At 37.3% G+C, this 26613-nt stretch overlaps 2 protein-coding genes across 4 annotated transcripts in view; one reads left to right on the top strand and one right to left on the bottom strand.

Moving 5' to 3' along the window:
- The window catches only part of tnfrsf19 (tumor necrosis factor receptor superfamily, member 19), a 15097-nt gene extending 9936 nt beyond the window's left edge, over nucleotides 1-5161 (top strand). For 2 of the 3 annotated variants that reach the window (XM_060888020.1, XM_060888019.1), the window contains 5 exons: nucleotides 1568-1729; nucleotides 2275-2400; nucleotides 2519-2624; nucleotides 3220-3473; nucleotides 4549-5161. In XM_060888020.1, coding sequence (XP_060744003.1) covers nucleotides 1568-1729; nucleotides 2275-2400; nucleotides 2519-2624; nucleotides 3220-3473; nucleotides 4549-4553 — 653 coding nt within the window. In that variant the 3' untranslated portion in view covers nucleotides 4554-5161. The remainder of the gene's footprint in view (nucleotides 1-1567; nucleotides 1730-2274; nucleotides 2401-2518; nucleotides 2625-3219; nucleotides 3474-4548) is intronic. The other variant, XM_060888021.1, reaches the window with a different exon arrangement.
- On the bottom strand, nucleotides 5102-26613 carry mipepa (mitochondrial intermediate peptidase a). The gene is made up of 19 exons (XM_060888018.1): nucleotides 25962-26613; nucleotides 23910-24083; nucleotides 23204-23292; nucleotides 23024-23110; nucleotides 22704-22767; nucleotides 22080-22262; nucleotides 21388-21544; nucleotides 21195-21243; nucleotides 20314-20374; nucleotides 20172-20224; nucleotides 17954-18107; nucleotides 17742-17819; nucleotides 17223-17427; nucleotides 16783-16892; nucleotides 16597-16671; nucleotides 16378-16494; nucleotides 12626-12747; nucleotides 12238-12311; nucleotides 5102-7899 (listed from the first exon to the last, which is right to left on the bottom strand). Exons 1-19 carry the CDS (start codon nucleotides 26109-26111, stop codon nucleotides 7799-7801), a joined length of 2103 nt encoding a protein of 700 aa, XP_060744001.1. The 5' UTR covers nucleotides 26112-26613; the 3' UTR covers nucleotides 5102-7798.

Genomic DNA, 26613 nt, shown 5'->3' with positions numbered 1-26613 from the left:
AGTTAAATATTTATCTACCAACTAAAAATGAAGTGAGGATACATCCTGTGACAAAATCTCAGAAAGCAGTGTGTGAATGTGAGTGTAACGTCTGTTGAGAGGTTTTGAAAGAGACTGTTATAAAGGTACAATGTTGTTGTACTTATTATATATATATATAATGAAAATTGAGGTATGAAAATTTATTTAAAAAACTAGCAAACACATATTTCATGACAGTGAATGAACAATTGTGAACCCTTACACACAAAATGTTGATTATACAGTACATATATTTGTCTACTAACATTTTTTAACTTTTCTATATACTTTTTTCTTTTTAACTCCACATCATATTACCTTTGAACAGATTGTATTGTTTACAGTGCCATGTTGAAAGAGTTTGAATTTGCAAAAGGCCAAGCCCAAATTTACTCTGTGATTAATGTGTTCAAAAACAAATAAAGAATGGTTGTGTGCATCCATTGAAAATCCCTTAAATAAATAATCGGTTAATATTTAACCTCATTAGATACCGACAATAGTTTTACACAAAGCAGCTTCAAAGCACCTTATCTTTTTCTATCAAATGCATGGTTAATGCTTTGAAACACTGAAGGCAGACAAAATGATGGAAAAGTGCACATGAAAGGAGGCTACATTATGAAGGGACTGAAAACATATCATTCTCTAATATAAACAAGAATTTCAAAGCTTGTGCTGAGAATTGATGAGAAATAGTAAGAATTGCTTACGCTGCAGGTGTACGACATCCACAGAAACCAGAAGCAGTTTACTGTGTTAGGATAGACTGTGAGCAGAATTGTAATGCCCTATTCAGAGAAGAAAAAGTGGCCTTGATAAGAAGGGCAGAGTTCACTCAGATGGATACATACATTTCCTTAAATGATCAGAACTATTGCATTTAAAAATAAGCATGTTTTTGCCCATAAACCGATGTACCAGGACTTCTGACGCAATAAAAATTACTTAGAGATGTTACGATGTTGGCTAGAATGTCTTTAAAGAAAGCTCTGCATTTTTCTAGAGCATGTGACAGGAAAATTATGCTGTCAATCAAATATTGTGACCTTTCTTTAATTGGTCTTGCTTGAACTGAATTCTAGCTTTGACACACAGGTATTCATGTAATTCAGGCGTTTTTCCCCCTGTTTTGCTCAGAGTAATGAGGCGTAGGGTTATGGGGAAGGGAGAGTTCTAGAGCATGAGGACATGGAGGGAGTGAATAACAAGTGGCAGATGTTTTCTTATGTTTTGCGTACAGTACATTCCCTCACTCTGTCTGTACAGATGCTTAATAACGGAGTCGTCAGACCGGCAAGTAAAGGCGCGACTGCCCTGGGGTTAGGGGTGAACACTCATCTCAGACTAAGAATGCGCTCCCCCAAGTCCCCTAGAGCTCAATTCATAGTCTGAATTTTGAGAATGAATCATGAGCAGTGGCATTATAGGAGCATGCATTTTAACTTGGATATAATGTGTCAAATAGATACAATAGCTTAAAATAGAAATTATTAAATACTTGTACTTAGAACTGAAACTATTTTTGTTTTCTCATGATTCTCAGGCATTGGACGTGTGAATCTGGTGCCCATCCCTTCCACAGTGACGAGCCCCAGAGACATGGCACTGGCTGCAGTCATCTGCAGCGCTCTGGCCACTGTCCTCCTGGCTCTGTTCATCCTTTGCGTCATCTACTGCAAGAGACAGCTTCTGGAAAAAAAGCCCGGTAATTAAAATGAAATGACAAGACACTTTTTCCGAATTTCTAAAATATAGACACTGAAAACATTTCTTAGTTAGATTTATTAACTTAAACCTATCTAAAAATAATTTAAATGTGAGATTTGTAAATAATTTTTACTTTTCTGTCCTGAAAGGACCTATGTAAACACATTTTCAAAATTTATAACGTCACATGCATGACTCACGTGTTGTAAAAAACGTTTGCAAGACTATCATTACAGTTGCTGTGAGCTGCTCATGATCAGGGTAATAAGGCTGTTGTTGCAGCTGTTATTGGTTACTGTTACCGCTGAGAGATACGGATGAGGACGGCAATGACATGCACATATATCTTGATCTGTTATGTAGGAAAAAACTGATGAACTCTGTTATATGTTATATCGGAAACATTTCCTTTTCCGCCACACTTTCAGGAGTACATTTTTATGCATAAACACAATAACTGAATATAGTGGTACAACTTTAGTTATAATTCTAGTCTCATGTGAAAAACAGTATTGTAATAAACTCTTTAATATAATGTTACAGCATCACTCAGATCTCAGGATGGTTCCTTGATTGGAGCTGAGTTGTCCTATTTGGATCGACGACAAGCACTGGACTTTTCCCAGCGGTCCTGCTGCTACTGTCAGCACATCCCTGAGCAAACGTGTGGTGAGTTGCGGTGATGTGCACAATTACCACAAAATACTGTGTAGTGAATATGGCTTTAGCTTTTGTATGGCTGTTATATTGCAGTATAATTGTACAATATGATATTTGTGTTAATTAGCAGGTCCTGTGCATCTGCTTCCCTCCGTGTGCTGTGAAGACACATGTGGCCAGAGACTTGGCCAAGACAACAGTCCCTTTCAGTCACAAAGCAGTCTGAACGAGAGGTATGAGGTTATAAGAACCAGCCGTGTGTGATACAGAATGGTTGGTTATTTTTAACCTGATTAGTTTTGTTGTGGTGTCATCTTAATGGTTTATGGTTGATTCCATTGTTGGGGTAATATTGGTAGGACACTATGGGATGACAAGCCTGTTACTGAAAGTAGAGAAGCACATTATTAATTTAAAAATGACTATATTAGAATGTCTTTATTGTCTGCATCAATGCATGACTGTCTTCTAAACAACTAACCTGGTTATACTCAGCCCTGTAATTCAATTAAGCTCAAAATGCAGCCATTGTCAGCAAAACAAAACAAATATTAAGCTTTTGTTAAAGATTTGTGTTGATAAATATGTACTGTTTAAATTCATGCTTTACATGTTACATGTTTTAGATTTACAGTGTCTAAATGACACCTTCGTTATGGTGGAATCACTCAAGACATTTCAGTCAAGATTCATATAAATTGATTTACGGGTGCTCCAGACATCCGGTTAATATCCCTGTTTTATATATTAGAAGACTACAGATCTATGCAAATGAATTTTCCTGTCAAGTTTCACAAGCTCTTACACTTCTTTCTTTTTTTATCTTAGACTTGTACGGCAGTCAGCATGGAACAGCCAGGGTGATTTCGAACAAGCTGCTGAACCTCTTCCTGTGGAGTTCTCAGAGGAATTACCACTCATGGAGAAGGCAGCAGACAGGACTCATCTCAGGCTACAGCCCACAAATAGCAGCAACTCTTCCTCTGAGGAAGATATGGACAAACTAAGCTCCACTAAGCTCTCTTCCGAGCTTTTACAGGATGGCAGCTGTTTGGTAGAGCAACATCTGTCTACAGTGGAAGGTAATTGGTCCATGAATGCACATATTTCAGTCACATAGCTATTTGCTAATAGACAGTGATGGGAAGCTACTTTGCAATTGCATCTCATCAAAAGCTACAGCCAAACAACCCTTTTGATAAAATAGCCAACATTTCATTTTACATTGACCATTTACCAAGCAAAAAGCAACTTTATTTTTTCACTTTATTGTTCATCTAATTCATTGCACAAATCTAAAGCCCCCATCTCACACAGTTTCTGAAAATTTCTAGTTTTTCATATAATGTTAAATTAAATAGCTGAATTAGAGGGTTTGGCATTTGTTATTAAATATTAGTTGATACTAGATATTGAGCTAATACCTGAAGTCGGTTCTGATGTTTCCTCTAACATATATCATTTTATAATTTGACCATTTCATATTTATTGTCTAAACAGGAATATACCTGTACTTAACACCTAACACTGTCACTCTTGATTAGAAAATTGTTGCCAGTTAGCTTGAAATTACACCATAGCTTCATTTAACCTCTTGTCAAGATACTAACCAGAAAACTGAGCTTTCATCCTCTGCTTCGTCAGTGCAGGTTTTGTTGAAAGCGCACCTTTAATGTGAAAATTCTTTTCATGGTAAAAGAGCAAAATGGCTGAGTGAGAGCAAAAGAAAAGGAGAAAAGTAGACAAACAGATCTTTTGAAAGTTAAGAGCACAGGAGAGCGTATTTAACAGCCATTCTGTCTGGCCACCTTGACAAAGTGCCTTTGGTGAAAAATATCAAACACCAAAGTAACAAATGATTAAATTTTCCCTTGGAAATAACCGTTCATTTGAAGGTGTGAAACATGTTGGTTTGGAAAAACCTCACATCTCATTACAGTTGCTTTCAGATTTTCTTTGTATATATTGAAGAAAAACAGAAAAGTTTTTATGTAGAACTCCTCTAGTAAGCTAGAAAGAATCCCTAAATTAACTCTCTCCTAGAAGTGCAGTGTTAGATGTGCATTATAAAAGACTACAAACTTAGAAAATGTTATTATTCTAATCAGGTTTTGTTGTCTTAAGGCTTTTTCATGAATATTTGTTCTTCCTCTGTAGAGTGACCTGACTTTATCTAGCTCACGTTCATCCCTGAGAGCTGCCCTGGATGTGAAAAGGAGGCACCGAGGAAGATTCCAGCTCAGATTATATGAGGCCACACACACACATGCACATCCTGAAAGCCAGGTGATGTGCTCTATCTCCCCAGCAGCCAGTGGCCCATGGTTATCCAGCCCAAATCAGACCAGACGCTGTACATAAACATTAACATGACCCATAAAAAACCCAAAACAGACTGGGGAACCCAAACAAACAACAGAAAAATCTTCCCCACACTGAATTGGACGTGACCTGTAAAGAGTTATGATACGAAGCTGAATCAGATTTTTTTTTTAATTGCAAACAGGACTTTCTGCATGGAAATATTTTGAAGACCCATGACTGTAAAATATCTGAACACAACTGAAAGACATTGCTGTGGCATTTTCTAGTTTCTTTACCCTCTTGTAGATACTGTATTATAGACAATAGAAGGATAATATTTTTCTAATGTAGATAGTCCAAGGTCACATTTTCATAATTACAGTTAATGAGCACTTGAATTCGTTGCTGAAAGTAAGGAACTTTATTGCTCTTCATAATTGTAAATAAATAAGCAATGATCACGGAATTGAACAAGAGTCATACATACATGAAAATCTATTTTAAATTTAATAAACTTTTACAAACATAAATCAATGTAAAAATGTGAAGCTCTGTAGTTTCCTGGAATTTAATGTTGTTGGTTACGGTCTGTACAGCAGACTGCAGTCTACAGCAGTTTCTTTTCTTATTAAGTCTAAAGGATTTTCTGGAAATCCCCAGAAAATTCTCAACAAGAATATTACAATAAAAAACGATAAGAAAGAACAAAAAAAAAAAAAAAAAAAAAATCAAAAACATGCACAGTGTCAATACTTATGAGCAGTCAATTTAAGGCTGTTTGCAGGAAAATATTAATGATACAGTAAATTATACCTTACCAAAAAAAAGTACAGTAATGGACTTGAGACCGTTATTGTACCTGGACATGAACGATCCAGCCTTTTTTTGTCTGGTGCATCTTTACAATCTTTATACACTAAATAATCAAAACTTAATGGAAATGGACACCGTAGATTTTCTTTAAACTACATTTAATTTATTTAATTTCTTTCTTTTTTTTTTTTTTTTTTATTTCTTTGTTTATTTGAAGATTCCCTCAATAATCAGCCGCATCACATGAGACTCAAACTGTGGGCATGTTTGTGTCCAGAATATTGCTATATTAATTCCAGGTATAATATATATATTTAAACAGCTTGTGCATGAAAGGGCTAATAGGTGCTTCTTAACTATAATGACACTTCTGAGGTATTTAGGTAACATTCCAGAGGTGCTTTGTAGAAGGGGGATAAAGCTAGTATGGAGTTTGTGATCACATGTCTGCGGCTGTGAGTTAAGGCAGTGACCATGATAATGATGAAAGGATAGAGATTATCTAACAAAACAAACAAACAAAAAAAAGATTAACAATCACAAAATTGACCAGTTGTTAATTGTGATAAGTCCCTTAAATTCCACTAGGAATTTAAAACTGTACATCAACTTTTTGGAAGAAAAAAAAAACACAGACAGGGCAGTACCTGAGTGACTAAACACGAGTAAACTATTAAATTGATTAGTAAGTATTGGGTTTGCTCCTCTGAGGGTACCTTGGAAACCATATACTGTCCTCTGTAGAACCCACAGCCCTCTCAGAAAAGGTTCCAGACCCCTTAGAAGAACCCTTAGGTCAAAATGAAATCTTTGAGCAGTTACTCAGCTCATAGAAAATGAAAATTAACTCATGCAGGATTTCCACTGGAAATTAGTTCTCTTAGGGATTTAGATGTACATCTTCGTGACTAGTAAATGAGACATAATTTGTGCACATTACTTGTGCAACAGATGGATTCATTTCATTCTAATTATTCGGTTCCTTCGCTACCAAACGAAAGCACTCCTAATTTAACTCATCTAATAACAAGGCCTTTACTGGCTGAAGCTGTGGTGCAGTTCATTCTGAAGTGATTAAGCTTATACTGCACATTTGCCTTGATTTCAAAATATACAGTATGAGCAGTGGTGGTTTGGTAAAACCCACTGCATGTTGCTGTGGATGAATTCTATTTTACCAAAACGAGGCTGTTTTAATAAATCTTGTGGTGAAATCTGTGATAATGGCCCTGTGCACAATTTTAATGAAATCTTTACATTTGCTCTTCTTTTTGGGGGTTAACTAGATTTTAAATGGTTATGCCTTTATTTGTGCTTGAGACAAAAGTAAAAGTGCAAAAAATTACACAGCAAAACATTTTTTGGACACAAGACCATCAGACCCATATGTGGGTCTTCACCAAACTGGAACCACAAAGATGGAAGCACACATTTGTATAGAATGCCTATGTATGCTGTAGCATTAATTTACTGGAACTGAGGCACCCAAAACATGTTCCAGCATGATAATGGCCCTGTGCACAAAAGCAAGCTCCAGGAAGACTCTGTGTGCCAAGATTGATGTGGAAGAACTTTAGTGTCCAGCACAAAGCTGTGACCTCACCTCCACTGAACACTTCTGGGATCAGCTGTAACCCTGACAGCACCACAGGCTTCCTCGTCCCATATCAGTGCCCGACCTCACTAATGCGCTTGTGGCTGAATGAACAGAAATTCCCACAAGCATGCTTCAAAATCAAATAAAAAGTGTGGAGCAGGGAACTAAATGTGCAATGGGATGTTCACAAAGAACATATGGGTGTGATGATCAGGGCTCCATATAGTTTTATCCATATAGTAAATGTTGGAAAAACTGATGGCTATTCTGCTTTGGATATTCTTTACACTAGTAATAAAAAGCTCTAATAAAAAAGCCAATTGTTGCACAGTAGCATGTTAGTGCTATGCTATACGTTTTGTGTTTTTATTGCTGCCTCAATTAACACTAAGAGTTGTATTGCTAAACATGGCATGAATAGTAAATGAAATGGCATCTCTGCTTAGTCAGCTTATTGTCTGCTTTTCAGTGTAAGACTCTATAAAATTGTGTTCTTAGTGGCCTTTATATTCAACACCTTCCATGAAGCAACTGATCTTAGTGTGGACGGTGTAACCTCAATCATTTCAGAATGGACTGCAGTCTTGCTGTATTAGAGAATGTAAGGCTGTGACCCTAGCCTTTCACTCCTTCCCTAGACAGCCTGAGGTGAGGACCTTCCTTTATTAAGAGGAGGCTTTGAGAGGTAGTGATTTATCCCTCTGAGTCCATGAAGAATGTCTCAAAATCTGGGTCCAGGTCAGAGACGAGGGCATCGACAAAATCCTCGATGGATGGGCTTTTCTGCAACATGCCTGCATGACAAAAGTAAAAAGAAAACTGCATATATCAGAACTAATAAAGTAAATATTGGATTGTATTCCCGTATTAATACGTCCTAAGAACATCAAGTACACAGCAGTGTAGGTCAAATGGATAACAATACAAGGAAAGGAAACAATTCACAATGTACAATATGCATTCAATCTATTGATTTGAGTACAGAATTTCCTCTTTCTCTTACACACACACACACACACACACACACACACAAAGCAGCTCCCTTACAGCACTGCTGTGACTGTATGTGTGTTTCTGCAGTCAGCCTTCTGCCTCCTGAACTGTGTGTGCACTCATTTTACAATTCCATGGCTCTCACGCTTTGAAGTCTGCTCATTTCCCCTTGAAGGGTTGCCAATGTAAATAGGCCCTCATCCCCACCCCCTCTTTCCTGCATGGGTCACCTCCAACACACACAGAGATCTGAACCTACATGCACACACTGTTAAAGACACCAAAATCTAAATATCCAGAATCACTTACAATAAAGAACCAAAAATAGGAACTGTTTCAGACTGTTCGTGTTAAACTGACACAATCCGTAAAAGCTCTGGCTTAAAATTCCATCACCTCAAACCTCTGTGGAAAATCAACCTTATCTAGAGGACCATACACACACAGTAAAGAAATTTATAGCAATGAATCTAATCAGTAAATATTTCAGTTGACTCAGTAGACTCCTGAGTGGGTTTTAATAAGATTAATATGCAGAGGGCACTAGACGGACTGGTGTATCAGTGCAATAGACTCAACTTTAGTCACACCTTACCCTGGGGCAGATGACTGACACACACATACTGTATGTATCTGCACACGTGTGCACACACACACACACACACGCTCAGAAAACTTTAATTCCCAGAGCACAAGCTAACGTCAATTAACATTATGTCTGAAAACCGTAGTCACACACTAAACATAGGAAATGTGTTCCTGAGTTATCAACAATGATATGTGTCCAAGGTAAGAATGACCAGCTGAAACATTAATAAGTACAATGTTGAACCCTCACACTTTAATCGGAGGGTGAATCTGAATCAAGTGACCTCTATTTAGATGATTGCTGTCTCCTACATCATCATCACTTTCTATAATAACTGCAATTTCCTGATTTTGGTCAAGATGGGTCTAGTAAGCAAGATTTAAGAATTTATTTTCTCATTGTAGACAAAACTCTTACCAAATTACCAAAGCCCCACCACAAAAAAAAGGGTTAGGGTTAGTAATTTTTGGGTATTATACAATGACTTTTCTAAACACTGTGACGGTACTAATGATTTACAGAAATAGGAAGTTAAAAGACAACCACACCCATTCCGAATATTTTGATTCTTAATTTTTATACGTCATTTCAGAGTATCCTTTTTTTTTTTTTCTTTTTTTTTTTTTTTTTTTACAGACAACTGACTGAATTTCACTTCCAACACAATTTGCCAAGCACATTTCCTACATTTTGCTGAATATTTATTTATTTACTGGCAGAGCAGGAAGATGGTTATCTCTGTGATTGGTCCAAAGCTCGACAGCTTGGTTTAATGATGACTCTTGGGGAGTAAACTCACAATAAAAAAAAAAAAACATAAAAACTCGACATCAAAGTGTGAGCGAGAGCCATTTTTTCTTAATTAAGCTCCATGTAATAGCATGGTATCACTCCAGCAGGATCTGCCACACCTTTAGCTTTTCGATGTCTACACTGTGCTGAGGCTTAGCTGGGCATAATCAGGCATGGTATAACATGACTAGGGTTGTCCTGCTTTGACTTTGTGAAGTGAATAAAAGCAAGGTTTCAGTAAAAGCACACTTTGTGATCTAACCACTACAAAGTGGCGACCTGGTCATTCAATACGGTATAAAGCTGAAAGACCCAGCTGGAGGAGGTGTTACTGATCAAATCCTTATACTGAACATGAGACACAACTAACAACAGTGAGTAACCTGAAACATGTTTTGTAACTGTTTGAATGTTGTTTCCTCTATTTTTTACTCTTTTTTTACTATTTTTTACTCTAGCCTTATATGTTGGGAACAAAACTTCTTTGCACTACTGAAAGTTCCTAATATCACCTTTGATATATAGGAATTGTACTTGGAATAATGTGGAATTACTGTGTTTCTCACGTTCATTGATTTGTCTCCTTTCCCCACCACAGTTAAATTTGCCTACATTTAAAACATGTCACGAGTTGTACTCCATAACATCATATTCCTCCTAAAGGCAAACTACTTCATCACAGCTTCTATAATTATGGTTCAGAGATAAACCAGCTTCAAAGGAGTCTAAGAGCGGAAAATGGGTGTGCTATAATTCATAATTATGTTCAGAAGAATCAAGTAGGCTTTTGGAAATGACTTAGGAGTTGTAATTAAATTATTATAACTTATGCCACGCATTGCATACCCACCTCATAAAGCTACAAATGCAAATAATAATCTTGTCGAAGAGGAAAAGTGAAACATGGGTTATTATAAAACTCCACACAAAGAGAAACTAGACAAAGATACTGTTCTTGATTTAAAAGGGGAAAAAAGGTCAGACTTCTTGCACACAGCTCTGCACATACAGCTTTCTGTGCTGCTGGCTAGGGAACACAGGGCTTCAGTCATCATGGCAGTCAGTCGATCGTTTTCTGCTCCCCGAGCTGCCATCTAATCTGTCCTGGACTTTTCAGCACCAGGAGCCTGAAAGCCGGTCAGGAATTGGTGCATAGCCAGCGGCGGGTTTATGTAGGGTTCTAGGATGACTGATTCCTCTTGAGCTGCTATGGAAGCCAGGCCCAATGGAGCAGAGTGAAACTGAATAAGTCTCTCCACTCAGCTATACATGGACAACAGTAAATCCTGACAACGCTGAGGAGGTTTGATGTCTGTCTGTCTGTCTGTCTGTCTGTCTGTCTGTCTGTCTGTCTGTCTGTCTTATGGATGATGCTGGATGAGGACCAAGTGACTGAGTAAAAATATTACTCAGTAAATACATGCTGTGAGCTAACAGCTCTCTGAGCTCTGAGAAACCTCTGCATTTTCCACAATAAATCCATGTTATGATCCATTATGCCGGCAAAAGGAATTAAGACTTGCTGCAACAAGTCCTGCTTAATCTATGACCACAAGTAGGAAAACAGTCATGACTCAATTTACAAATGTAAAATTCAATAATACACGTACTGTTTTATGACCGGCGTACTTCCTAAAAGGTAGTCACAGTGATGTCATACTACTTCAGAGGCTTTAGAACCAGTATAGCCTGTGGTGTGGTTTAAAAATAGAGGCTGCACTACACTGCTATTTTCCTGACTCTAAACCACATGGTTTCATCTTATGAACTTTGAAAATCAGCCAATAGAAGTTAGAACAAACTGTTCATTAAGGTGAACCAGACAACTTGATTTCCTTGTATGCAGCTACATGGCTTTTAGAAAATCTACTTAACCAATAGTCCCTCATTATCAGTGATTTTTTTTTTTTGCACTGGTTGTAAGACGCACAGAGAAAATGGAAATTGACAAATCTAAATTGTGCTTATTGAGTTAAGTATAACATTATTTTTACCAAGATACCCTCATGTTGGATAACTACCAAGTCATTTGCTATTTAATTTTAATGTAAAGTGATAGAAGCTTTTTTATTACTATTGTTTGTAATTAATCCAAGTAGCCGGGATTGCTAGCAAACTAGCCACCCTTAAACCAGAAGTGTGAATTGGGACTAGGATCTTGAATCTTGAAAGTCCAAGAATGACCATGATGTTTAACACAGCAATGTATTCAACATGTCATTGTCCATTTACTGCTTTCAGTAAACTGCGCTTTACTTATGTCACTTATTTGTCTTCAGTATCATGTTTTGAGATTTCAATGAATTGACTTGTATAAGTATTTATTGTACAACAACTTCAAGAATATGTATATGTAAAAAAAAATCAAGTTTCTCTAAATGACGTCTTTTAGAGAAACTTGATTTCAGCAGCATTTACAGGGATGCATCCACCATTAACAAGTCTAGTCCTTCTTCTTGCTAATTCATATGGCAGAAATACCCTTAAAACATTATTCAAACAACAAGGAGGCTATTGATTAAAAATTATTTCTGACAATTCAGCTTTCTGAATGGATCAATTCCAAAAATCTATTCAGTTCGTCTGCTGGTTGTGATGATATTTCCATTTAAATCCTACATTCAGTCACTCATTTTTGAGACACAGCACTGAGGTGAACCTTGGACACATAGACAAGCAAACAAGCAAATGTAATACCTCCACAATTTAATGGCAAAAGGCATAAAAACTAAAAAAAAATATAAAAAGACAGACTCACCTTCCACCATCAGCATGGGCTCCTTCCCTCCCCCATGAGCCAGCATCTCTTGGCGGTAGCGCTCTCCAGTTTCCCTGACACAAAACCAAGACAGACATTTTCAGATAATAGAGCCAACATGACCAGCATCGCCAGCAGGCCATGGCCTTTAGAACAGACTCTTCAGAACAGTTCAGTGAAAAAAACAGGTATTAACTGACAAGTTAGCTGAAAAAAACTAAAACAACCCATTTAGCAGGAATAAAGACCAAACAAAACCATGGTGGTGTTTTCTGGAACTGATTAATGATGACATTTCTGCTATGGGGGTTGGTTTTCATGCAAATTGTACATACAGACTTCAGGGAAACAACCTTTATCTCTCATATAAACGAATGCACAAGCACACCTGTTTAAGGGGTCCTTATGGAAACACTGCCTCCAGACCATGGAGGCTACAGCTCGAGACATCAGGTAAGAGTAGTACTTTGCCCCATAACCAATGAGGTGACTGAATCTCAGCTGCCATGCCTGTATTTGCAAAACAAAGAGAACTGATTGAGAAATTTGCTGTCAAATGCTCAGTTTCAATCTTGCATAGTGTTTATGGTTTGTTTTTATGTGTTGTCTGGGAGCATGTTTCTATACTGTGTGCCTGATTGCCTGATTCAGGCCAGGCCAAGTAGCAATGTGAAAGTAAAGCCCCATTACCATTCAATGGTTTGAATGGCTCAAAGAAACATTTTGGCATGTTGTTTTAAACAAACAAAGTTAAAAAGGCTTTTGCAGAAAACAGTGTAGCATTAACCGTTAGATGGGATTAACTGTTTTTAGAGGTGAGGAAAAAGCTGCAATTTAAATTCAGCCCGTCATGAACCTGTTGTGTTCAGACTAGAGCTAGAGGTTTTGTTACAAAAAAACTCTGCACTGCTTTTTATTAAATCATTACAATACCAATCCGCTCGGATATTATTCTGGCTCAAACGGTGCTCCTTTTGTTCTTCTACCTTTTAACACATGCATGTTTAACTGCATAAACAGAAAACCTGCAAAACCATCAAACCCTTTCGGACTTACTTTGTGTTCTTCGTGTTCTGTGTTCAATGACCACTTTTGAGATACCCAAGTGTTTACACAAATTTTCCAGCACGTAGAAGGTTTCGGAAAGTCCGGAAAAGTATCTAATTTAAAGCTTTCATTTCCAGATGCGGGAAAACATGTGGAAATTCACAGCACATTTAAACTGTTGTCTTCAAACATTTCCTTATTCTTTATGCATAAATATCATTATACATTTTCCCTTTTCAGGATACAGTTCAGTTCTTTTTAAGCATTTTAACATTAGCAATAAAAGTGAACAAATTCTGGTAAAAAGAAAAAGTCTAAAAACTATATTGTTTTTAATGACAAAGGGGAAAGAACCATGTAATACTCATGTCTGCATTACAAAACATTTTTAAAGCAGGACTGACTTATTTATTGTGAAGTTCAGCCCCTGTGATGTCCCAGTTATATTTTTAAGAGCTTAGCAGTTCAAAGGCATTGCTGAGAGACAGACACAAGCAGAAACATCCATTACACTGCAGAACTACAGGACATTTAATCCTGTTTGAGATGATGGGAGATCCATGCTTAATGGCAGGCTATACTATTACTAAACACGAGATCTGTGTGCTATGGGAATGAGAACTATACTCCTAAAAATAAATGTTTAATAGACAGTAGTGATGCATACTTTAAACAAGACCATTTTATTCTTGATACGATTGAAAACTGATCTTGAGCAAATTAACAGACTAGCAGGAACACTATAGTTCAGCCAAGATCCTCTACGGTTAAAATGCTAACAGGTTGTTTGAAAAGGATGGGCTTATTCAAACATTGGGAAGAGAGTGGGAGTGAGTGCTCTAGTCACATGAAATGTACTCAAGCTGCAGAGTGTCAGCCTGACGACTCCCATCTGGAACATAATGACTTTAAGAAGTGTAAACAGCACTCAAGGAAGGGACCTTAACATGAAAAAACTAAACTCTAGCGATAACCGAATGAGAAAACTTTAGATGATCAAACAGTAAAACTATAGTACTATGCTAAGGCACTCTTAGATCAGCTGGGTTTTGGACATTTACTATTGCAAGCTGGCTAAATACCAATGTATCCCGAGTTTGCATATTATACATACAAGGTGAAGACCCTGGTCAGAGTCTAAATGGATCCAGAGCCTATCCTGGTCCTGGATGGGACTCCAGACAAACATAGGGCACCATGCACATACATATGTACACACTTATTCTCACCTAGGGTGAATTTAGGGTACATTTTTGAGAATAGAATTTTTGAGAATAGCTAAATTGCTGTATTACCCTTTCATATTTATATTAACCCTTTTAATTTTTGATTCAACAATCAAATATAGGAAATATCCCTAAATGCATTTCCCTTCTCTTATAGCATAATTGAAACAGCTGTTTGAAACCTTATTCTTTTTATTTTAATATCTTTAATTGACAGTATTAGGAATCTATGAATCTATGACTTTAAGCAATCTGGTCTTATAGTATTTTATGAAAGTAAGCAGTAATGAGGTATAGAATTAGTGGACAAAGGGATTTTATCCATCTTAGCTTTGAAGGAACCACTGACAGTCTCTTTTATTGTTGCTGAAATATGCTTGCGAGAGCAAAATGGGAACAAACTATTATCTGCATTCCCCAGAGAAGGAGACAAAGAAAAGTCTGGCGATTTAAGAGATGTTAAACACACTGGAGCAATTAAAGGAAATATTTAGTGTGAGAGGGCTCTAATTCCCCATGGTTTCATATAATTACAGACTAGGAGAAATTTTAAGTGCCAATCCAAACTCAGAAGCATACTTCATATTACCCTGGCTCTCTACTGGCCATCTCTATGTTTAACGTTTACTGCTAAGGATCTGCAAAAAACATTTTCTTTTTTAAATTGCTCCCAAGCAAGTTTTCAAATTCTTCCTTTAGGGAGTTTTCATTCATAGTCTAACAATCAAAGTGTACCACTGCTTTTACAGACAAACTAAAAAAAAAAAATACAACAAAAGGAAAAAAGAAGAGAAAGAGGAGAAGGAGGAGAAACATTTTAATCCTATAAATGCTTGGGTATTAGACATAAAACCACTGTTCGGCAGTCCAAATTCTCACCTCTGATGTGCTTTTTGAACTCTTAAACTGAGCACATGTGTAAGATGTTATTAAAGATTAGTCAGGGAAAGAATTCGAAACATTCATTAAGTTAAATAGCTGTAATGGATCATAAGATTTTAGACCACCTGTAGTGTGGATAATGTTAAATGTTCAGTCACTGCGTCATTAACTATCCAATGTAACTATCCATAGACAAAACTTGTAGTCTTGCTGTTTCAACATGTAGATTGTGTGTGTGTGTGTGTGTGTGTGGGGGGGGGGGGGGGGGGGGCAGCATGCAAATCTCCAGGTTTTGACAGATAATGGAAAAATCAACAATGAATTGTCTTAGTGAGGTGTTGGGTGAATAAAAGCCTATAGAACAGCTTGAGCCTTGACACAGCCTCTGGAACTGTACTAGAGACGAACGTTATTTTCTTAACTGGTGTTTTAATGATGGAGAGCACTGTCACAAATGTCACTCCAAAATGTTCCAGTGTTGAGAACTGGTAAGAAGTGAAAGAATCAGTATATGATTGACATCATTTTCAGGAAATTAGTCATCATGAGCCATCACAGCTTGTGGATGGAGTGGAGTCTTCCAGGAAGAAACAACTTCCATCAGGTTAGAAATGTTTCATTGTAGAATAAAAGTGATCGGTCAGAAAACCTTTGCAATGATTTACACTATCTCTCTACCCCAAGTGAGCACAAACCATACCAGCAAATTAAAAAAGTGATACCGCAACTGGTATCCCTTTAATTTGTCTCTCATATCTCTTCCTGTGATATATCCGAACATATATACTTTTTAAAATCCAACACATTAAATTCCAGAACGCTATATTATCAGTGTGCTTTTCTGATAATGGAATACAGATTATTCCTTTCATAATAACAATTATAGAGTAGAGTATACATTTAAGATCAAAATTATCATCGTGTGTGTTAGCAATTCAACCATCACTCTACCTGATGAACTCTCATTGAGCTTGTGAGTACTTACTGTGTTTGGAACATAAGGTAAGCCGTAGTATTTCTGTTGCACGTCTATCAAGATATCGGTTGTTGACCGTTTTTGGGGTTTGCCATGATAGACCTGGTCCAAGGCTGCATAGAAAACCTGAAACACACATTTAACGCAACAGTGTGTTGAATGGGACAATTATTAGATGAACCATGAATAATGGTCTCTTGTTTTTTTTAAATGATGTTTCAGAAATACCTGAAGTTGTGTATCAGCAGCACCACAGACTTTCTTGGATTCACAAAGTCGTGATACCATGCTCTCAGGCAAAGGCTAGGAGGATATATCCAAGGGAAAAAAAACAACAACAAAAAAACTCAGTTATGGATAAGGATAAACATCTGTTCTGATAAATACTGCATGTGTATTAAGTAGATTTAGTACCTGTCCTGTCTGATAGTGGCGAGCGAATTGGTTGATCACGCGGTAATCAGTGGCAAAGTACTCCATTAGAATAGAAGGCACCTCAGCGAAATCAGTGGCACACCTCGTTCCTGTGAAGTCAGAAAGAAATAACATTCTAATTCAGAATTTCTATAATAAATGTCAATTTGCACCGCACAAGCAGGCCTTAACTTGAACCATGAAGTGGAACTTTATTTAGTCATTCAAATGAGTGCAAGGTGTCACACTAAGAAAACAAAACAAACAAAACAAAACAGAAACCAATGGGGATACAAACTTCTATGTCATTCTCTTTTCTCATTAAATGTTAAAATCTATTTTTGTTCTAGTAGCTGCTTTTCTCCCCCTTAAAAAAAAGTGAAAGATCTACTTAAATGTTTACAAGCAGGGATTCATGTGTGTTACTGTATGCAACTTACCTGTCACATGCTGGTAGTGTGTACGTGCAAGCATTGAGTGCATGGCGTGACCCATTTCATGAAAGAGGTTCTCCATCATGGCTGGTGTGAGAAGAGTAGGTGTACTCTTTGTAGGATGAGGCAAGTTCAGCATCAACACCACCACCGGCAACTGGTACTGCCCATCGTCCATCCGCCGCCCTCCGCGGACTGTAAAATGGCAGTCCTGGGTATCAGATAATAAGGTCAGATTCTTTATGCTAGCATTAGAACCTAAGCTAGAAACATAAACATGGCATATATGTTTAACCTCTAAAGTAACTGTTTAATTATAATATTGACTAATATATAACTATATTATACTGAATTAACTTTAATCTCAAATGTGGGTCTTGACATTGTACAACACACAATATTATTGTCAGTATTGATATACGTCATATATCTGTCAGTGAAGTGAACTTAATATGGCTCGGTTTGTTATAGCCTGGAAACATAAATGGTACATGAGAAGTAGAGCGTACGTAAGTTATACTTCACCTGATGAGGTTTGTTTGGCCTATAGAAGAAGTCACAGTAAATGTATCCCAGCAATCCTTCAGATTCATGTACCACTGCCTGAGGGTACAATTTAAAACGACAGGTCGCTGCTCAGCATAATAAGCATTAAGGAAAGTCACACTATGCTGTCTTTTGTATGAAACTTTTTCCCAGTCACCTAATCTAGCCCGCAGGTGCAGTGTATTGCTTACCAGTTTGCGCACATCCTCGCTCCACACTTCTCCTGCACTAGGCTGTTCAGCCAAAAGCGACACACCAAAGAGCTGTGTGAAAAGGCTGTTCAGACCTTCCATACAGGCTCCAAGTGAGAAGTATGGGCTGTATAGGCTTGGCTCAATGTTAAACCTGCAACAAACAACAAACACTATTCAACATGATGGAAAAAAATACACATTCAATTCCCAACCTTAAAAGCTGTTAATCTCAAATGTCAAAAAAGGAACATAATGAGACACAACATTTACTATTTAAACATAGTTCTTATGCTTCAGAGAATTTTCATTAAGAGTTACAGAACAAATAGAGAAGAAAATAATAGAAAAAGCCACTTTTTAGTCATTTTTTGTCACATGAACAGTCAATCACGTCCTGGTATGGTGAACATTAAGGTAAGTCCTCATGACACTGGACACATATTAATTACGAGACACCTTGTAATACACACTTGTGCAGATTTGAGCATATGGAATAACGTCTGAACATGTGTGCGATTCATGAAACACCCTATGACATAAAAACAAGTGGTGATTTGAACATGATTAATAAAACAGCTTTAGCATAAAACAAACACACTAGTCTTTTTTACATACATGTATTTTATTATGTATACGCCATGCCAATATGTATCCTTATATACATCTAAAATTATTTATTTTTTATAAATAATATATTATTTATATATTTTATTTATTGCCTAATTAATGCGGCTGATGTGACCGTAAGCCAGTACAGAAGAGCATTCAGTGGGCTATCCAAGATTTGAGGATGAGAAGAAAGAGTAATTAAAATGAGTGAGTGATTTCATGATAGATTTGCTTTTGTCCAAGTTGTGGCAAAATAACATTTACAAAAAAGTGCTCTTATTAATATTATAATTATTATATATACACTATTATTATTATTATTATTATTATTAGTAGTAGTAGTAGTATTATACTCTACTACTACTACTATTATTATTATTATTATTATTATTATTATTTATACACTACTACTATTATTATTAAGGTTGTTTAAGATTGAAAAAAACTGACCAGATTTCTGACCAGATTTCAGATTATCTGCAGCTTATGTTTACTGTATTCATATACAAGAATCTGATCTGGTCAGATTTATCATAATTTCAAGTCATAAAAAAAAAATAATAAAAAGTTAAAAAAATAATAAAAAGCCAAAAAAAAAAAAAAAAAAAAAAAAAAAAAAAGAATAAAATAGCAGCAATGAGTCTTAAATTTCATATAAAAGTAAAATTTATTTATTTAAAGTGTGTTCATTATATAAGCCTTTAATTATCCCAAGACTTGGTACCTTGTGTAAAAATGCACCTATTGCTCAAATGACGTATCACTATATAATATCTCGGTTGGTCAACTGTCAGTTTAAATTCACCCTCACTGCAGGTAATTACAGAAAAGTAAATTTAATTTGGCAAGTTATACCAAATAGAAAGTGTGTAGATGACTTGTTCTGTTGAAATGGACCCCTGTTAAATTCTATTACATTCTTTACAACATATCAAATGAGCTTATTCACTCGTTTATGTATACACTCTGTATTAATATATAGTTCTAAATTACCAAGTAGAATAAATACGGCATGAAATATATCCGCTAAAGTCTAAAATATTATGCTGGCCTTAATTTAAGAACGGCTCTTAAATGTTTCGGAAATATTTCAGTCTCGTGTAGCGAAATAAAATTAAGAAATTGAAAGTCTTAAAGACTCAAGAACACTTCCTTTCCTCTCTCATTCAGACAAAACTGCTGCCAAAAGCCCCATGTTGGAAACAGCTCAGAGGTCCTAAAAGCAAGAATGCTTGCAATAAAAGCCTGTTAACATGTCTGCCAGTGTAGCAGAGGCTCTAGTGAAAGACTGAACAGTGCAGCCACAGCTGAGTTCATTAATAAACTGGAGACAAGCACGGCTATACAGTCCTAAATCTCAGAGCCAAATCTCAAACAAAGGGCTTCAGCCACCGTCAGCTCTGTTAAAAGAGGACAGATTTTAAGACAGATCACAGGGCTGAACTCTAACTGTATTCATCTCAGGACATATAGATGAATAGCTTTTAGGTTTAGTATTTTAATTAGAATTTTAACCAATAAACACAACGCAACACAACAGTGAAAAAAAAGATGTGTTTCTTTATGGTACTGTTATAAAAAGACTTCAATATCAACCTAAACTCACCTCTCGGCCCGTACAACACCACTGAGATAAGGGTGATCCCATGGCATAAGGTCCTAAAGTGCAGAGACATGAAGCACTGAATGTGATGCAGTTACAAAATCATCAAATAAATAATCGAATGAAGTGATAGTTAGCTGCTTACTGGATTCCTGGGGTTGAATCTGGACTTCATGTCTCTCATCATTTGAAAGTCTTTTTCAGTCCTAGTGAATAAACATACACCAGAATGTATCTGTCCCACTCGAATGTGAAAATGATCAGTACTTATTTTACATTTAGTGCATACTGTCACCTTGTGGAGAACATCGGCACTGATTAAATGGTTGTGAGCAGACACAAAACATGCATTTTAAATGCACACGTCAAATTCTTGACTTTTTCACACTTATTACTTCGATAATTAAAAATACAGAGACACGTGCATTTTTGTGCTGGAATTTACTGTTGTTATCATTCCCATAGGTCATGTTCAGCTTAGCTTTGTGCCTGTTGCCAAAATTGGTAAGGAATGAATGTTAACATATAAAAGATTTCTTGGAATACTTACACTAGTATATATTAAAATGAGATCAGGTGCATCTCCAATGACAAGAAGCCCTGTGTGTGAACAGATGCCTTATGTACTACTATGATGTTTAGATGATTATTTATTCTATGAGAATTTTTCAGTCAGCTGAATTTAAACATTAGCACAGCAAAGTGAACTGAAAAGCTTCAGGTTCAGAGGTTTGCAGAGGTAAAAGCGATAATAGACAAAAACTCAAACGAGATTGTCAATGTGAGCGACCCAATAAAACAGTTTAAGTAATTGGAATGTCGAAGCTGAATCATTATTTGCTAACTGACTCCCAGGCTCAGTTTGACATTAACTAAACCCAAGGCATAATCAACTCAGCCTAAGGCATACAACTCTAACCACTGCTTTTTATTGCATTTTATTAATAACATCTAAATCAACTGAATTACACAATTATTTTATAGTGTCTTTATCTTAACCATCTGGTTTGGGCTGGAAAGCTTTACCTGTCTTTGAGTTTGTCTGTCAAAAGCTGCAGGAATTTCATCACAGTGTCTGGAGAAAGAATAATAGACTTTAAAACGCACAATAAGCTGAGTTTATTCAGAGTAATTTTTTTAAGAGTATATGAATAATTAAAACCATAAAACATTCATTCACAAGTAGAAAGATCACAACCCTTTCAAAGTATTTCACTACCTGGGCTTTTGGCCATTGCTCCTTTTAAAGCCCTGTGTGCATAAGATTCATATCCGACCAGCTTAGCCAGTTTATATCTACAAGACAGCAGTTCCTCAAGGATGTGCATCATTTCTTCATTTGGGTACAGGAAAATCCTGTAGGCAACTTCCCGAACCTGAACTCGCAAATACACAAGATATAGTCATGTATCACTGCAAGATATTAAATGCCAAATGTTTCTGTTTCAGACCCAGACTGATTCACTTTATCTTCTAGAAATCTAAACTGGTTTTACAATAGAAATGTTCATATATAAAAAGTACAGCTTATAGCTCCTAATCCTCTGTTTTAAGATTATAAGACAGACTGTGAGTAGAAATTATGTGCAATATACATGGGTGTTATTTCACAAGTATTTAAGGAATATGCACATTTAAATTAGAATGTTAATAATGTTCATGAATGTTAATGTTTGGGAAAATAGAATAGAAAAAAAAACAACAAATTAATTAAAAACAATGAAAAATCGTATAGCAGCTCTAGAAATTTAAAATCTAGAAAAATCTAGAATCTAGAAAATCTAGAAAATCTAGAGAATCTAGAAAATCTAGAAATCACTATATATATAATACTAATATATTACTAATATATAAATATATAATACTAAGTAATAAGTATAATACACAGTCGCACTGAGTGTAAAACTGTACCAGATCATCAGGTGCATCAGCATGCAGTCCTCCAATCTGGACGTATTTCCCTTCATTGGTAAATTGCTGGATGATGTGTTTAGGGAGAGCTTTCATGTCTATTCGGTTTGGCATGTGGCAGCCCATAAGAAACTGATTATTAAGATCCAGTAGCCGAACATTCAATTTGACTGCTTCTTTCCTCTGTCAAAGAGAAGAGATGGAGGAGGGGAATAAAACAAAATGAACAGAAAATACATAAAAAAGAAAATACACACAAAAAAAAAACCAAAAAAAAAAAAAAACGAATAAAACACGAGAGGTCATGCTGTTATAGGAAAATAATCAATGACTGGTGGTGTAATGAGCCCAGTACAAAGCCGCATTACAATTACAACCCCAAAGTTGAATCTTAAAATGTAATTTATTCCTCTTTAACAATATCAGTGCCAAATCTATAATTTATGTATAAAAGAATTTCTATCTGTTTATGGCTACATTAAATCTTATGGAATGTCCATGTAACCAGTTCCTGTTGTCAGGCGTAAAGAGCTACAAAAGGAATCCTAGTTGTAAATGATTATTCATTCAGTAGCAACAAAAAAAGTTCCTGATTCAGATGAAACTGTGTTAAATGAACCTGACCTGTTTTTCATCCAGGTGAATCCCACTGATCTCAAAGTCAAACAGGAACAGCTCAGCTACTCTCCTATACAGAACAAAAAGTGATAAAAAGTGTTCAAATTCTGTTTCTATTCTCTATACTTTCTTTTTAAATACTGTATAGTTTTATGTCAGGTTAAAATATTCATTGCTGATGCCTTTTTCTAAACTTGTAATGAATATTTAACAGACAATATTATCAAAATGAGCAGGTATGTTTTTTTTTTTTAAACACTGACAATATTTCCAGAGTTTGAAGAAGAGTTTTATAAACGAAAGAGTCTCGAGGTGAAAAACTGCACCTTGTTTCAGGATCCAGTTTGGCCCTCACCTCTTCATTATCCAGCAGGTTTTTTAAACTCTTACACAACTCGACATTCGTGTTAAGCCTGCGGAAAAAAAAAGACCAGTAGACGGTTCGTTACACAAAGCCACGATCTAGATTTCTCTAAATAAGTGACGTGCGTTAAAAGCAGACATACTTCTCCACTGTGGTACCGATCTGTATACAGGTTTTCTCTGCTGCTTCTCGATACTGTGGATCAGGATGGGCCACTTTGATAAAGTCTGCCTATATATTATATAAAAAAAGTCATAGTAATTTGTACAGATTTACAATTAAGGCATTTGTGATTTACATTGGTTATTTAACGCACTTTATCACAAACGCCTAGCCCTCTCTGAAAATTATTAATGCAAAGCAATTTGAGATTTTGAACTTGAATAATCAAAGTGCTAATATCTAAATACAAGTGATTACGATAATAATGATATTCTATTTGGTATATTTTCATTATATACAGCACAGCTTTTGATATTTTATTGTAGGATATGTGTATATGATTTCAGTGTTCCTGTATAAATAAAACAATGAATGGATGAAAGTGAAAGAGACGTGACATACGGCTGAGTACGGTGACCCATACTCAGAATTCGTTCTCTTCGTTCATTTAAACCATCCAAAGTGCACACACACAGCAGTGAACACACACACACCGTGAACACACACCCGGAGCAGTGGACAGCCATTTATGCTGCGGCGCCCGGGGAGGTTGCTCAAGGGCACCTCAGTCGTGGTATTGCCGGCCCGAGACTCGAACCCACAACCTTAGGGTTAGGAGTCAAACTCTCTAACCATTAGGCCATGACTTTCCCCCAAATATGAGTGAACATATGAGCCAGTGTTACCAGATCAGCCACTCTGCATAAACTGTCCGAGAGTTTATCGAACGTCTCCACGGTCACGCGGCCGGGCGGTGTGCTGCAGGCTTTTTCCACCAGTCGCTTGGTCTCCTGCAGAGCTTTCTCTTGGATCACCTCAAATCCCTCTGTGCAGCTCAGCTCTGGAACGCCAAACAAACCCTACACAGGCATAAAACATACATGAATTAAATGTGGATTTAAAGTTGCAGGATCACATACAAACTTTAGAGAAGAATGATTGCAAACAATATTCAATGGTTTACAAGAAATAGTTGTTCCGTGTTACTTTTACTCTACACACACATTTACACTGCATTACATTATCTGTCAGGTCATGTTTACGGCAACACGTCTATTCAGAACTAGAGTGAAAAACATATTCCAATTTCATTTTATTTCTATATTGCTTTTAACAAAAGACATTGTCGCAAAGCAGCTTGACAGAATATATAAATACAGGACATACAATGAAAATGTATAAAAGTATCATTTTATTCCTAATGAGCAAGCCTGACTTAAAAGTGAACCCATCCTCATCTGGTTTACATGGAATATTGTGATTATAAATCATTTCCTTCTATAACTGTGTACTATAGGCTCATAAAGTGTAACCAGGAAATTCATTGCAGTTTTAATATGAACTGTTCACTGTGACAAATGCAGCCGTAAAGCTATCAGAGCAATTGTAGAAAAAAAAGCATCTTCATGGTTTCTAAGTTTTAAGATTAAGTCCACAGTAATCTCATGTGTCTGTATGCTGTTCATATGGGGACATCTTCAGCAGCAGTGGATAGTATGCAAGAGAGGAGAATTACTAAAAGAGGAAGGGGTCTGGATCACTGGAACAAAGATACTTGGACAGCGAGACTGTGGACACTACGACTGTGGACACTACGACTGTGGACACTGAGACTGTGGACACTGAGACTGTGGACACTGAGACTGTGGACACTGAGACTGTGGACACTGAGACTGTAGACATGTCACTGCGACTGTGGGCACTACGACTGTGGGCACTACGACTGTGGGCACTACGACTGTGGGCACTTAGACTGTGGGCACTTAGACTGTGGGCACTTAGACTGTGGGCACTTAGACTGTGGACACTGAGACCGTGGACACTGAGACCGTGGACACTGAGACCGTGGACACGTCACTACGACTGTGGGCACTTAGACTGTGGACACTGAGACTGTAGACACTGAGACTGTAGACACTGAGACTGTAGACACTGAGACTGTAGACACTGAGACTGTAGACACTGAGACTGTAGACACTGAGGCCGTGGACACTGAGGCCGTGGACACTGAGGCCGTGGACACAGACTGTAGACACTGAGACTGTGGACACTGAGACTGTAGACACTGAGACTTTGGACACTGAGACTTTGGACACTGAGACTTTGGACACTGAGACTTTGGACACTGAGACTTTGGACACTGAGACCGTGGACACTGAGACCGTGGACACTGAGACTTTGGACACTGAGACTTTGGACACTGAGACCGTGGACACTGAGACTTTGGACACTGAGACCGTGGACACTGAGACTTTGGACACTGAGACTGTGGACACTGAGACTTTGGACACTGAGACCGTGGACACTGAGACTTTGGACACTGAGACTTTGGACACTGAGACTGTAGACACTGAGACTGTAGACACTGAGACTGTAGACACTGAGACTGTAGACACTGAGACTTTGGACACTGAGACTGTAGACACTGAGACTGTGGACACTGAGACTGTAGACACTGAGACTGTGGACACTGAGACTGTGGACACTGAGACTGTAGACACTGAGACTGTGGACACTGAGACTGTGGACACTGAGACTGTAGACACTGAGGCCGTGGACACTGAGGCCGTGGACACTGAGACTGTAGACACTGAGACTGTGGACACTGAGACTGTGGACACTGAGACTTTGGACACTGAGACTTTGGACACTGAGACTTTGGACACTGAGACCGTGGACACTGAGACTTTGGCTACCTGATGTAAGGCTGTGTTGTGAATGCAGGTCATTTTCCATACCACATTTTGTTGAAACAGATCCAGTCTTCTGACCGCTTTGGCGTTGAAAGCAGCTCCAACAGGTGACCAGGTGGTGACGTTTCTCCTCCACAGCTTTAGAGCCACTCTGTGCTTTAACACGCTCATAAACACAGCTTTAGGTGCTAACATGGCTGTAGACTTATAGAATGAGTCAATACACTAACATGAATGGGAGTCTAGCCTGATAGCTTCCCCGTTATACAAGCTGTCCTTAGTTTAATGCGTTTTAATATCACTCATCACTCATCACTCATCACTCATCACTCATCACTCATCAACACAACTATCTAAATATCTAAATTTACTTCATTTTGTCTTTAATAACCTCATCAGTAACTTAAAGGTTATTCATGTGAATTCCTGCCAGCCTCCAGACCTCCAGTCTACATCCCTAACGCGTGTAATCAGACATTAAGTGCACTACATAAGGGACCACAAGCCTCTATTGTAAACCACGTGTAAAGCGCACTACTGTAGGCAGGAATAAGACGTTTAGGACTCCACCCTAGATCACGTGTGGTATAGATTTCTTCTTCGTATATTTGCAAGTGTGAAAATACTTTGAGAACGTCAGCGTACAGCGACGCCTAACGGCACTCCAGGCAACAGCAGCTTCTTCAGGTATATTGGT

The sequence above is a fragment of the Tachysurus vachellii genome, chromosome 15 (genome assembly GCF_030014155.1).
Source record: "Tachysurus vachellii isolate PV-2020 chromosome 15, HZAU_Pvac_v1, whole genome shotgun sequence".
Lineage (NCBI taxonomy): Eukaryota > Metazoa > Chordata > Actinopteri > Siluriformes > Bagridae > Tachysurus > Tachysurus vachellii.
Note: the sequence above shows the minus strand (reverse complement) of the source record. Positions and strands in the feature narration are given on the sequence as shown.